This window comes from Aquarana catesbeiana, linkage group LG09 (assembly GCF_042186555.1).
Source record: "Aquarana catesbeiana isolate 2022-GZ linkage group LG09, ASM4218655v1, whole genome shotgun sequence".
NCBI classification, from domain to species: Eukaryota; Metazoa; Chordata; class Amphibia; order Anura; family Ranidae; genus Aquarana; species Aquarana catesbeiana.
This window is the reverse complement of record NC_133332.1, coordinates 301,285,944-301,299,493: the sequence shown is the minus strand read 5'-3', so window position 1 is coordinate 301,299,493 and position 13,550 is coordinate 301,285,944. Positions and strand designations below refer to the sequence as shown.

The window sequence follows — 13,550 nt, the reverse complement described above, 5'->3', positions numbered from 1 at the left end:
ACGTGCTCATGGAAACATGCATTTACGCAATAAGCAAGCATGCGTTTATGAAACGTGTTTATGCAACATTATGCAGCACGCATCTATGCAGACATGTATAAACCTGCATCTTTATGCAGACATGTATCTTTATGCAACCATGTACATTTATGCAACCATGTATAAACATGCATCTTTGTGCAAACATGTATCTTTATGCAAGCATGTATAACATGTATCTTTGGTAACTGTGCACTCCAGCAACCCTGCGTTTTAGCTAGTTTGCAAGCATGCACCTGCTTAACTGCAGTTGGCCCCATACTAGTCCTGCAGGATTTAGCCAAGAACATATGCACCCAATGCAGCCTCTATGACCAAACGCACACTATACTGGAGACACAATTCCTTAAAGTGCTCCCATGTCCATGTTTTTCCAAACGTGTTTATTTAAACATGCCTTTAAGCAACAAGTTTGCAAGCATGTATACTACACTGTACCTGCCTTCCGAGCAGTAAAAAACACTTTAAAGTAAACTGCCATCTGTCCAGGGGTGTATCGACTTACAACTGAACAGTCCCCCCCGGATTAAGCAGTAAATATGTAGCATATAATCATGACATGTCCACACGGTCCTCCCATAGTAAGTACTCACACTTTGTTAGTATCCATGGGCTGCTGTTATGTCTCCAGGGGCCCTGCTGAACCTGTTTGACCACATGGCAACATGGCCGCCCTTCCACTTTCTGCCTATATAAAAATAGGCCATACTGAGTGAGCCTGCGCCCTCTAGTGGCTGGAGGAGAAACAGCAGCCCATGTGATTAAGAAGTACACAGCATGATTAAACTGCACACTGCCCCCTGCCCCCAGTGGCCACCGGGAGAACAGTCAGAGCTCTTTTTTTTTTTTAAAAGAGAAACTGCAAACAAATGCAGATTTACCATTCCTGCTGCAGGACTCTGACCATTATAGGGGTCCAATCTTCACCCATCACGGCGAGCTTTGTCATAAAAGACCTTCTGAGACTGGATCCCCCTTAATGTGAGGTCCACTCCCCTGAACCTGTATAGCAGCCTGCAGGAAAGCACCTTGGTCAGAACAAACACTGCACAGGGCTCCATTACGCAGGGTCCAGCGCCATAAGGCTGCATTACAGGCAAACCTTGAGAAATCTTCTCTCCTTCCAATGAGGTTCGGGTAACATCCATTTTGGCTGGTAGCTTTTTCGAATGGATCTGATTGAAGTCCATGATTCCCAATAGAACCGTCCAGACCTCTGAGTATGCTCCAAGAGCACATGTATCACATCAGTGACCACCACCTTATAGACACTGGCAAAAAAACTGATGTGCTTCCAGTGTAGGAGGGGTTATATAGGGGAGGACTACCTGTTTGTTCTGATTGATCTACCAGTGTCCATTCACCTATAGGTGGCATATAACCCAAGTAGTTAATATAATAACTGGCTGTGTGTCCTGTGATGTACGATAAAGAAATTTAAGGTCACTACACTGTATCTGAATGTCAAGCTTAAAGTCTAACTTTAGTCAGAAAATTAAGTCTGCTAGATCACTTTAGGCTGGCCCATTTTGCTATGTAAAACATTAAAAATAAGTGTCTGTACTGTTTAAAATCCAGTAATACATGCTTACCCGACTCTGCACATGCTCAGTTGCGCTCTATTTTTAGACGCTGCAGAGTTTGTGGAGGCCAATCTGCTGACAGCCTTACAGCAGAATTAAACCCTCCTATCCTTTACAGCCAAGGAAGCTGCTTCTGTTTGATCTGCAACTGCTTTTGCTGTACATGTGATTAGTTTAGACACCAGCAATTTGATGGTTTGACAGTTTGGTTGAGGAAACAGGCAAATGTGAGTTAGTAAGCACTGAGTATTTTCGATGGCTTCAATGGAGCAATTGAGTAGAAGAGGCGATGAGAATACATGGGAAAGGGGGTGGGAAAAACAAATCCCTTTATTCAAAATAGGTAAAGCGGCAGAATCTCTAAAATCATGCAGGCATTACAGATTTTGCAGCTAAACTCAGCCCTATTAAGTCTAGAGACCTCAGGGCATAAAGTAATCCAAGAAATTTAAATCAAGCTTCTATAGTTTTCTGTTATAAACTTTGGTCACTGAAGATTTCACCTTAAGCAGAAAATGCGAATTTGTTCCCTATGGTGTATAATCAATCGCTTTCACAGAAGCTGGGGACAGCCTGCAGCTTAATGAGCTGTCTGAAGGACCCTTCACCTGAAGCTAGCCTGAACATTTACCTGGTAGAACTTGGAAAATGTGTGCACAGATAACTAGGTTGGCAGGCTTGCAAATCTGGAAAACAGTTGCTCAATGCTGAAAATCCAGGAAGCACTCAAAGATCTAGTAAGTGCACCTTGACAGGAATGGTTGCAAGCTGTTCATCGAGACCACAGGCTCGGATGAGGGTCTGCCTAAGACACCTAGAGATGGTGGAATGAAAAGCCAGAGGAACCCTTTGGGGTGCCACCGAGATGACAAAAAGCCATTGCTTCTTTCAGGAAGATCGATTACCTAAGAGAAACATGAAAAGCCTGAACCACATCCAGACAATGGAGGGAAATGTGCTGATGACGAACTGGAGGCAGACAGAGGGATGAAAGAACTAGGTCTTGGTTAAAGGGAAACCAACTTAGGCCAGAAGTCAGTCCTGCGCCTCAACTTGTTCCTATGCAAAAGCAGAAAAGTGTTCCCTGCAGAATAAGGCCGCTAATTTAGAAACTTGTCTTACAGAGGTGATCGCTACAAAAAAAAAAAAAAAAAAAAAACCTTGTGGGTGACAGAGTGTGTCTGCTATGGGTTCAAATGGTGGTTGCTAAAGCACTGCGAGAACGAAAATCAGATCCCACAGTCACAGGAGAACAGACAAGCACAGCAAATAATATATGCCTTTCATCTCTGATGACAGACCATGTGGGAGGCAGATTTCTCAGATTTTAGGAATCATATACTCTTAGACACTCTTGTCACTCATAAAATGGGCTTAAACTGCCATGACAATAAACCCAGTGACTGTGAAGCAGAATGGTGAATAGGTTCTTGGGCTAGAGAATCCTGCACAAACTGGCAGAGTCCATGAGCATCTGCCAGGAGTTGTACAAGGGCTGGTGTACCACATTTGCCTGGGGCAGTCTGGAGTGATAATGATCACCAAAATGTGATCAGTGAATCTGTGAAACAAGAGGTCTCAGGGAAGAAAAAGCATAGATCAGGATGTACAAAGTGTACTAAGCATCCCACTGCTTCTGCCAAAGTATCCAGTCCAATTTGTTGTTAAACCTGGCGTCCAGGAGGTATGCATCCATCATCCCTCACCTGCAACACAGGTCCTAGAATGCCTCCGGACGCAGAGCTAGACTCAAGTGTCCAAGAGCTACTAGCTAAGATTATCTGTCTTGCCTGTTGTCTATGCCTGGAACATACAAGGTGAATAAGGGTAAAATCTGAAGCTCTGCCCAGGACTAGATTCAATCTACTTCTCTTGTTTCATTAAGTCTTCCAGTTCCACACCGCTGATTGATGTACACTACCATGTAACATTGTCTGTCCAGATCAGATGACCCTGAATCAGGATTTCCAACTCTACAGAGACAGCCAAACCGCTTGAAGTTTAAAAGACAAGTAAGGACGCTGATCTGGAGATGAGACTAAGACAATCAAGTGCCCTGAACCGATGGGGTACCCAGTTCTCCTCCCCAGCCCAACAGGCGGGCATCCATCATGTGAATCTTCCAGAAGAAGGATAGAAAGGACTTCTGACTCATAAGTAGGATTTCTGAGCCTCCAAACCAGGGAAAACCTGATCAGCGACAAGCGAATTGGTCTGAAGTGAAACTGGGCAAACAAAAAAATCGCTTTGTGAGAGTCTACCATCAGGCATGGGACTCTCATTCAAAAGCAGACAGGTACACAGTCAAACAATTCCTAGACTGGACAGTTAAAATTTCTGATGACTAGAACAGGAGAGATTCTTAAATATCTCTAGTGTACAGTAAAGTCTGGTCTGAGCTGTGTCCAGGGCTAGACCCAGATATGTCAAATAATGAGCTGGGTTCAGCTATTATTTCTGAAGGTTCAGCATCGATCTGAACCACTCTAACATCCACACAGTTAAAGACACATCGTGCAACAGAGCCTAGGCTCACCAGGAAGTGGTCTAAATCTCACACAATGAGGATGCCACAAGAGCTCGGCATGGCTAATAGACAGCACCTTGGTTAACATCCAAGGTGCACACAGGAGGCCAAAGAATAGTCCCGCAAACTGGTAGTGCAGGGGGCCCACAGCAAAGCACTGGAATCACTGATGTGCTGGGACATGAATGTAAGCATCCTTATTTGCCACAAAATACAGGAAATCTTCCTGGCGAGGACAGGAAACTCATGAAGACATCCAGAGCTTTGAAATCCAAGAAGGGGCAGATGGCCTTTTTGGGTTTGAGAAAGGTGAACCGAAACCCCTAAAATCCATCCTGCAAAAAGGAATTGGGGCAATGATACCATGATCAAGGAGACGCAAGAACACTTGGAGATCTCACAACACATGCAGATGCAAAGGAAAGTTGGAGGTGAGAAACCAAGAAGGGGGCAAGGAGGGAAACTAATATGTGGCCCTTGGATACCACCCTCTGCATTCAAGTGTCTGAAATGCAAGGTGTCCAAGCACATGCAAAGGATACCAAGTGACCCCCCTCCTAAAAAGTGTATGTGCACCTTCATGCCAAGGAATACTTTGTAGTCTGTTGCTTAGGCTTCTCTGTTGAGTAAGATTAGTGTGCTTGCCACCACAGTAGGATCCCTGATATTATTATTAAGAGCAAGTCAGAAAAGTCCTTATTTAATATAGTCCCAAAGGCCACGTGGATCAAACACTTCTTGCAGTTTCGGCAGTCCAGTACTTTGGCTAAAGTGTTCTACTCATATGTACCAACATGAGACGCAGTAAAACAGATGAGTTGTTGTTTCCAGAAAACCATTAATATACTGAGGTTTAACACTGCAGCCATGTATAACAAGCAAGAGATGAAAGGCAGCAGTGGTTAAGCTGCCCTTAACATTGGTCAGTTTTTTCTTGCTCAGCCAGCTGACTAAACATAAAAAAAAAAAAAAAAAAAAACTGAACTGGTTCCTCCATCCAGATATCTGGTGTGGATGCAAGAAGCCTCACCACTGTGCCATTCTATTCTGACAGCGAGGAGACTTCTCAGCCTCCCTGCTGTCAGAAAACCATGATCAGCACTGCAGTGCTGAACGAACTGAAATTCTCCAATAGTCCTGTTGGTGAGAAGTCATTCGATAGATCTAAATTTGGCCAGTTCCGATCCATGTATAGCCTTCTTAAGATCTGTTAAAGGATTTTGACCAATCAGGCATGGTTTCACAAAGTAAAGTCCAAGCCACGGTTGGGTGAAGGGCCAGAGTCGCAAGAGGACAGAGCTTAAACTGCTCATCTGATGCCTCCCTGAAAATCGCCATCCTCCAACAGTATAGTTAGCTTATTGTTAAAAAGGGAGATGGTCTAATACACAGCGGGAAAGGACCACTTCTGTGCAAAACGGTCAATAAACCATTACATGCCAAAGAAGCACTTGGTGACAGCCAACCACTCTGGAACCTTCTATTCTCCACAGAGAAATAGTTGAAAAAGCAGGGGCAAAAAAGGAAAGTTTTTTTTCAGCAATCAAAGGCAGTAGTTTTAGAATGGTGCATGTATTGCATCAAAAAAGAGCTGAAACAGTCTAATTTGGAAGTAACTGCAGAAGACCGCAACTCCTCAGGGGTAAGATCGTGAATTAGAACAACTTAGAATGAGAATTTCTCTGTGGCCAATGTCTCAGAAGCCCCTAAAACACAAGGCAAATCAGATATAGAATCTGCAAGAGAAGGTGTGAGGACATGCTTGAGGACTCAGATCAGTCAGCAAATAGGGGCCATAAAGTCTTGAATGACTGTCTTGGTAAACACCTCAACAGAAGGAACAGTGGACCCAGCCACCCCCCACATCACTAAAGAAAAGTCTTGTTCAAAGAAGAAATACAGTCGTAGAAAAAAGGTGCTTCAACACAGCAAATCCTGAGTCAAATACATTCAACCCGTTGAGGACACTAGTAAAAAAAAAAACTGAGGTATGCTGGTAGTAGAAGAGGTTATCCTGGGCTGGCCTAAAGTTTTATTGTTTGCCAGCATCCAATCCTGGCAGTATAACCCAAAGACTTCCTGTGTTCCTCAATGAAGGAGAAAGAACCCTGTTTCTCATCAAGGGACAAAAAAAACTTAACTATCATAGTGGGCATGCCATGTTCTTCAGCCTCTTTGTTAGCAACTATATTGAGGAGATGGGACAGGGTGTAGGCAAGATATTTAATGTTAAGGGTTTTCCATCTGGGAGCTGACATCACATGCAGAACTCTCCAAATTCAATTTACCTTGCTCGCAAGTGCGTCCTGAAGTTTAGTAACTGTGTTGGCAGCTTGACCTGGAGCAGCCCCAGGGGGTAAAGAGTAGTCTGCATCCTGCAGAAGCAAAACAAATAAGACTTTCATATCTACTTTCTGGATTACTGCATTACAGTAACATCAAGTAACCTGTATAGTCTGGTTGCTATGAAGTCAACGTTCTTCTATGCTAGGTAGGCTACTATCAACTAACCAGGGAATCGGGAAGCAAAGTAGAAGAAAAAAAGGTAGAATGATAATCCGCTGTAAAAATCATGGCCTGGTCACATAACCCCCAGCAGGCCTGCACACTCAGTGCAGATGTCAACAAAACCTTACAGGTCTTTGTCAAAAGTGTCTGTTGTCAGCACCCCATTTTGATTCTAGATCATAAAACCTGAAACCGAGAGTGCTGCAGAGTCAGATTTTTACAGGCGAGAAGATTAAGGCCCCTTTTACACAAGCGGACCGATCGGGTCCACCTGTCAGTTTTTCAGGCGGACGATTCAGTCTTCTCTATGGAGCAGAAGGTGTCAACATCCGATCCTATCTGCTAAAAACAGACGGACGGGGACGTTCCCTCATCCGTGTGGCAGATCGATTAAGATGGCATTCGGGTGTAAACGGACAGTCGGTCCATTTACATCCCACCACCCATAGAGGAGAGCGGGCTGTGTCTGTGTCCAATCTGCATAAGTGGAGCGGACATGGCCCAGCCAACCGTCTGTTCAACGGGGATAAACGGACAGATTCCCCGCTGAGCAGGCAGACTCCAACGGAGACCACCCCATGTGGAAGGGGCTTTAAGCAAACCTAAAATCTAACAATATACAATGTTGGTCTCATGGGTGGTAGCACATGCAACAATCTGCAGAAAAATCTTTAATTGTGAGGATAAACCTGAAAAATACATAAAAACTAAAACAGATTTCCTGCACTTTCTGATCACAGTCTAGCCAGTCCTCTGCCTTCCTGATAAAACAGGAGGGAGATTGCTACATTAAGCTTTTTCCTCCTTAGCGCCACAGCAAACCTTCTATAAAACCCTGCGTTCCCTGATCCCTATGGCCTAATTTTCCTGATGTGTGCACTACTGAAATGCCATGCATAATCCAGCATAAAGAAATTAGAATAGTGTTAATGTTGACCAAAAAAATCATCAGTATATTTATAAAGCAAAACCCTGGGCAGAAACCAAAAAGAATGCAGCTTTATATTTTGACTATAATGCCAGAGAACCTATAATCATAATAAGGAAAGGACCTACTGGGACCTATTTTTAGGTTGCATAAAATAAACATGAATTTTGAGGTTATAAAACAACTACTTTGTGCAGTTTTGTAAGCACAGAGACCAGATAAGACAACTGAGCAGAGATTAACCATTACACTATAAACACATGCCGACAGCAAGCTTCCAAAATTTGTCTGAAAGGCAGGTGGTTACTTGTGACTAAGTGTCGTTGATCCAATTCTTTTACATTATTGTCACAAAAAGATTTTTCTAAATGGTTTGGAGCCACTGACCTGACTGGGCTTGTTTAGACTTCAGGTGTGTTTTGGGTTTACGATCCCTTGATTGCACCTCCCCTCCATAATGCCCCAGTAATTTATTACAAAAGAATGATAATTTTAGCATTTACTCATAAGTAGGGCACATTGTAATGCATAAGCAAATGAAAAATGCACCAACACAGATACACAATGTTTTGCATTCTGAATTTGTAATGCATTGCCATTCAAGCCAAATAAAAATACAGTATGTATAAAAATTTCACATCAACACAAAGGTCTCTTTCAGATTGGCAGCCGGGGAGTGCAACTGTTTTTACTGCTCCCCTGCCACCCACTGAAATTCTAACATTACAGCCCGATAGGGCTGTACATGTGCTGAAGATGGCAATTTTTCCTCAGGCTGCGGAGTACGATAGGCGGCACCACCTGTCAAACTTGCCCACTGAGAGTAATTGGGTCTCACAGCAACCGCGAGCCAAATGCTTGGCTTGAAGTTGCGTCATGGTCCAAAATGTAAAATTGCTGTTCAGCAATAAAAAAACAAAAAAACACAACAAGCCTCAAGACGCAGCAGTAGCACCTCCTGAATGCCTGTCAGCTGCTGTTGTATTGCCCTCTGAAAAGCAATCCACCACAGGGCGCTTTTCAGAAAGCTTTACCATCTGTCTGAAAGAGCCCAAAGTGAATGTACACATTTCTGGTTTGTGGCAGCCTTAGAGTCTAGGTCTACTTTATCAGGGTCAAGGCAATCAGACATTTCCCTCATCATTTAAACCAAATAAATATATGTGTGTACGTATGTATGTATGTATGTATATGTATATGTATATATATATATATATATATATATATATATATATATATACACACACACACACACACACACACACACACACACACACACACGTGCACAAACATTCAACAGTTCATGTACATATTTCAGCTGCATACTTATCTGTCTGCCTAGAGCTTTGGCCCAGGTTCAGACATATGCGATGCGGGAACCAGCCTGATTCCAGTGCCATTCTCTGTGAACCGCTGCGGGTGTCAATACCAAGTTAATGACACCCCAGATCGGTTCACAGACCACAATGTGAACTGTGAACTCAGACAGGAATCGGATACCCATGCGATTCGATTCCAGTGCAGGGGGGGAAAAAAAAAAAAAAAAAAAAAAAAAAAAGGTTCCTGCACACCCCTTTTTGTGCGAATCCAATGCGAGTTCAGCCATACAACTATATGGCTGAATTTTCATTGCACAGACATTGCATGTGATCGGCACAGCAATGCGGGTGTGAATCACATGCAATATCTGTGTGCACATATGTGTGAACCCAGGCCTAAAGTGAATGTCAGTTCACAGACTCCATTTAATACAAATCTTTTAGTCAAACTACCACTGAAAGGCATGTAAACGTTACACAATGCAGATTTGAACAAATCTGTATTTTCACTCTGATGATAGCATCAGAGGCAAAGAGAAGCAATGCTTACCTTAGCGTTTACTCCAAACTCAATTGGGGGTACAGGAAGGCCGGAATCCACATGAATCTCCACACCATTAACAGGTGGGACATTTCCTTCAAGACGCTCTGTCCCCTCTGATCCCTTCCTGTTCTTTAGAGAGCGCTCATTGCCAATAGGACCGGGCTTGTGTTCCTTGTTTAGGCCAGAATCAGACTCCTGGAAAACAACAATAGAGCTTCAGTTACAATTTATCCTTGCAAGCTCAGGATGTCTAATGTGTCTATATTTCTGCAATATACTGCATCCATTTGACAATGTATAGTAAAGAACACACAAAGCATTCCATTTCCTTGTCAGGTACATACTGTGCAATGTTAATAGTGTGTTTTACAATGTCCACTATAGGAAGCAATCATATGTCTTCCAAGAAATAAAATCTGTTTATTTCTTTGCCAGCTTTATACTACATGCTACATTTGCACACATGTATACAGCAAACTGCAGTTTATCAATTAAATCTATGCCCACAAGATACCTAAACCATAAACATCTTTAAAGGCATTGGAAATACAAGGAAAGCAAATGCCAAATCTGCATTCTACGGTGTAAAATATTTAGAAGGCAAGAGAATCAAATCTCAATATGGATTAATGTGCACAAGAATCTGAGCCTCACCTTCTTGTCCGACTGCTTCTGCCCCTGCTCCTTGGGGCAATCGGTCTTAGCCTCCACCATGACTGTCCCATTCATTTCTTCGGGTTTCATGGTCCCATAGGGAGAGCTCCGTTGTGAAGATGTGGCAGACGACTCCCTTGACTCAGCACTGAGATCAATCCCGCTGTCACCCTGGCTGCCTTTGAACCCCTGAGGATCCCAGAATTCCAGAATGAAAAGCACACTGAAGACTACATACTGTACCAGTGACATTTTATTCAATAGGGTAAAAATATAGCTGACAGTTGGAAGACTAATTCTAATTAAACATGGTCCCTACAGATGGCAAACCTATGTGAAGATTTTAGCAGCGTGTTAAAAATAAACAAATCAATTCACGTCACTACTCTGCCTATAAGGAAACTATTAATAAGGGTTATTAAAGCGATTGTAAACCTTAAAATTAAAAAAAAAATAAAACCACAAACATGGCATACTTTCTCTGTGCAATAGTTTTGCACAGAGCAGCACAGATCCTTCCCTTCTGGGGTCTCCCGTCGGCACCCCAGGCTCCTTCCCACCCCAAGTGCCCCCACAGAAAGCTTTCTATGGGGGTACTTGTGCATGCTCGCTCCTGAGACACCCTGTCTGCATCTATTGACACAGACAGCAAGTCTCAGCCCCACTCCCTCATTACAGAATTTGATTGACAGCAACAAGAGCCAATGGCTTCTGTTGCTATCAATCTGCCCTGTGATGAGAAAGAGCAGAGAGCTATAAGGGGTGATCCTGTCACACAGAAGTTTTTTTTTTTTTTTTTTAACTTAAAGCACAGAATGCATCTCCATTATAGGTCGTATAGTAGAATCAGCACTAATCTGGGAGGTGATCAGTGAAGGTCTGAGCCAACTGCAAAGGCAGTTAACGCAAGCTGCAGATTGCTAAATGGCATCACACTTTCCATTACATGTAATAAGCACCTCTGTGAGAATATATTAAACTACTTTACCAAATAAAAACTACTGCAAGCTTCTGTAAACATTTGCTGTTCACATTTGTGTGTACAAGGCCTAACTGAACTCATCAACCACCTACACATGTGCACTGAATACAGAATGGGCATGAGGCGGATCCAGACTTTATCATAAAAGAATGTATTCTCTCCTCTCAAACTTCTTCTTTAAATTAAATTAGTAATCTTTGGCAAAGCCAAGTCTCTCAGTGTAAGAATATCCTCATCTCCCTCCCGAGTACATAACAGAGTGGTCAGCAGGATCTATTGGAACATCACAGAGAATAGAATGCACTGAAGTGTATTGAAACCAGACACAACATTGGTCAACTAAGCAAAGTGATCTTAAGAAGCATTTTCCTAGATCAGGGGTGGGCTGCATCAGCATTATGGCTGCCCTCAAAGGCCGGTTGTGTATATATATATATATATATATATATATATATATATATATATATATATATATATATATATATATATATATATATATATATATATATATATATATATATATATATATATATATGAGACTAGATGCTAGATATCCAGAGCACCCCACCATCAGGAGTCTCCCACCATCCCTTACATCACAGTGCACCCCTCCTTGCCTTGTGCTGCTGCCAGGTAGACGCTGGGGGCAGAGCTAGAAAGCAGAAACTGCAGGGTCTGGAGGAGGACCAGAGAAGGGCTGGAGTCAGCTGCTAGAGTCTGCTGAATGCTGAGAACAGGGGAGGCGGAGATGAAGGGGTCCTGCGGCTGCACGGAGAAGTGAAGGATCTGGTGGAGGTGTTCTGTCCTCCTCTATGCTCCCGACTGCTGGGACAAGGTGGGGGCAGAGTGGAGGGGGATGCCGCAGCTGCAGGAGAGGTGTGAGGGCCATATGAAATGGCCTGGAGGGCCGGATTCAGCCCCCGGGCCTTGTGTTTGACACGTGTCCTAGATATACTTGCAAAAAGATCAGTTTAAAGCTCACACCATGCTTTACAAAACGAATTGTACAATCCCCTTTAGATTTACCAAAACTATGTAATATGAGGACAGATCTAAACTACCCAATACTTTGTATCAATCAGGTTGGCCCTTGCATGGCATAGTTGCTAATAAATCTAAAGGCGATCTCATTAATGTGTGTTAAATTAAAAATAAATATATACAGTTTGTAATTTTATATGTAAATTAGGACAGCCAAATTGTCCTTTAGGCTTTTTTTTTTTTTTTTGCAGGTAAGCATAGGCTTTAATTCTAAACTAAATGGCTTCTGCCTTCAGTTGCTAGACTATGGAAGAGCAATCATTTATAAAATGTGGACACAAATATCGTCAGAGAATCAGCAATAACAGCTCAAAATGCTGACAATAAAAATCACTTTCCCTTCACCAATGAAAGCAGGAGAAATAGAACTTACCTCAGTGGATGAAGACTCTGTACTGAAAACACTTCCAGGCTTGCTCCAGGTATCACTGCCTGACTGAACAGAGATTGCTGAAAACAAGGAGTAGACATTAAAGCTGCACAAAGGACTATGGGGATGTTCACGTGTGGGTATGTCTGAGAAGTTGGTCATGCATGCTGTTTGACAAACATCAATAAACTACAAAATTACTGAGTTTTAGCTAAGCAATATTCGTAGAAATGTTGTCAGGAAATATACCTTGGCCATTGTTCTCCCAGATCTCTTTGCCTGTAACATCTGCCTGATCTATGCACATGCTGTTCTGCTTTTTGGCAAAGCGAGGTGGCACTCTGGACTGTATGCTGGTACTCTTACTGGGCACCTATAAAGAGAAATGGGTGTTAAAAGTCAACTGAACAAACACTATCATGCAAACTTTCTTAGTTTACTGATACTGTAGGCAAGCTGAAAGCCTTTAGCCAAAACGTTCTATACAGTTTGGAATAGAGCATGGTTACTAAGGGCTTTTAATAACAAAATTATAACAGAACAGAGGACTGACCTGAACGACTTGATCCTTTTTTCTTCGATCTTTATCTAGAACACGACGGGATTTGCTGTTCATGTCTGAGTAAGCCTCTCCTCCCATGTCAGCTTCCTCCTCAATAACAGAATCTGGAAAACAGCCAGTGAGACTTGAATCCATCTGAATCCAGAAAAGGATAGATACTAGAATTTAAAAAGGACCCTGCACTTTGCCTATGGTACGTAAAGAAACAGGTTCACTATAAAGGAGGAGCCCCAATTGGACAGTATTTCCTGTCTTATTGTCCCAACCCCAATATGCTGCCAGTCCATTTGGGAAACCATAGCACGCCCAAGAATTGAGGGGAGTGCAAAACTTTCTCTGCCTCTTCAAAATGCATCTCCCAGTGCCTAAGTGACAAATGGCTTACATGGGGCAAGAGTGGTGTTAAAATAGGGAACACCTTGTCTCCTAAACAAAACTAATGAATTATTACATCTACAGTATAAAGAGCTTCAGGTGTCTCTTTCCCAACCAT

At 42.7% G+C, this 13,550-nt stretch overlaps 1 protein-coding gene and 1 non-coding gene across 7 annotated transcripts in view; both read right to left on the bottom strand.

Annotated features, from left to right (window-relative positions):
* Nucleotides 1-13,550, bottom strand: part of PRRC2B (proline rich coiled-coil 2B) — a 202,285-nt gene that overhangs the window by 42,834 nt on the left and 145,901 nt on the right. For 4 of the 6 annotated variants that reach the window (XM_073600503.1, XM_073600508.1, XM_073600504.1 and 1 more), the window contains 6 exons: nt 13,049-13,161; nt 12,745-12,868; nt 12,499-12,575; nt 10,103-10,291; nt 9,455-9,643; nt 6,438-6,524 (listed from right to left, as the gene is read on the bottom strand). In XM_073600503.1, coding sequence (XP_073456604.1) covers nt 6,438-6,524; nt 9,455-9,643; nt 10,103-10,291; nt 12,499-12,575; nt 12,745-12,868; nt 13,049-13,161 — 779 coding nt within the window. The remainder of the gene's footprint in view (nt 1-6,437; nt 6,525-9,454; nt 9,644-10,102; nt 10,292-12,498; nt 12,576-12,744; nt 12,869-13,048; nt 13,162-13,550) is intronic. The other 2 variants (XM_073600505.1, XM_073600507.1) reach the window with 2 other exon arrangements.
* LOC141109144 (small nucleolar RNA SNORD62) lies at nt 11,296-11,377 on the bottom strand. The gene has a single exon (XR_012236154.1). It is a non-coding gene; the product is annotated as a small nucleolar RNA SNORD62 (small nucleolar RNA).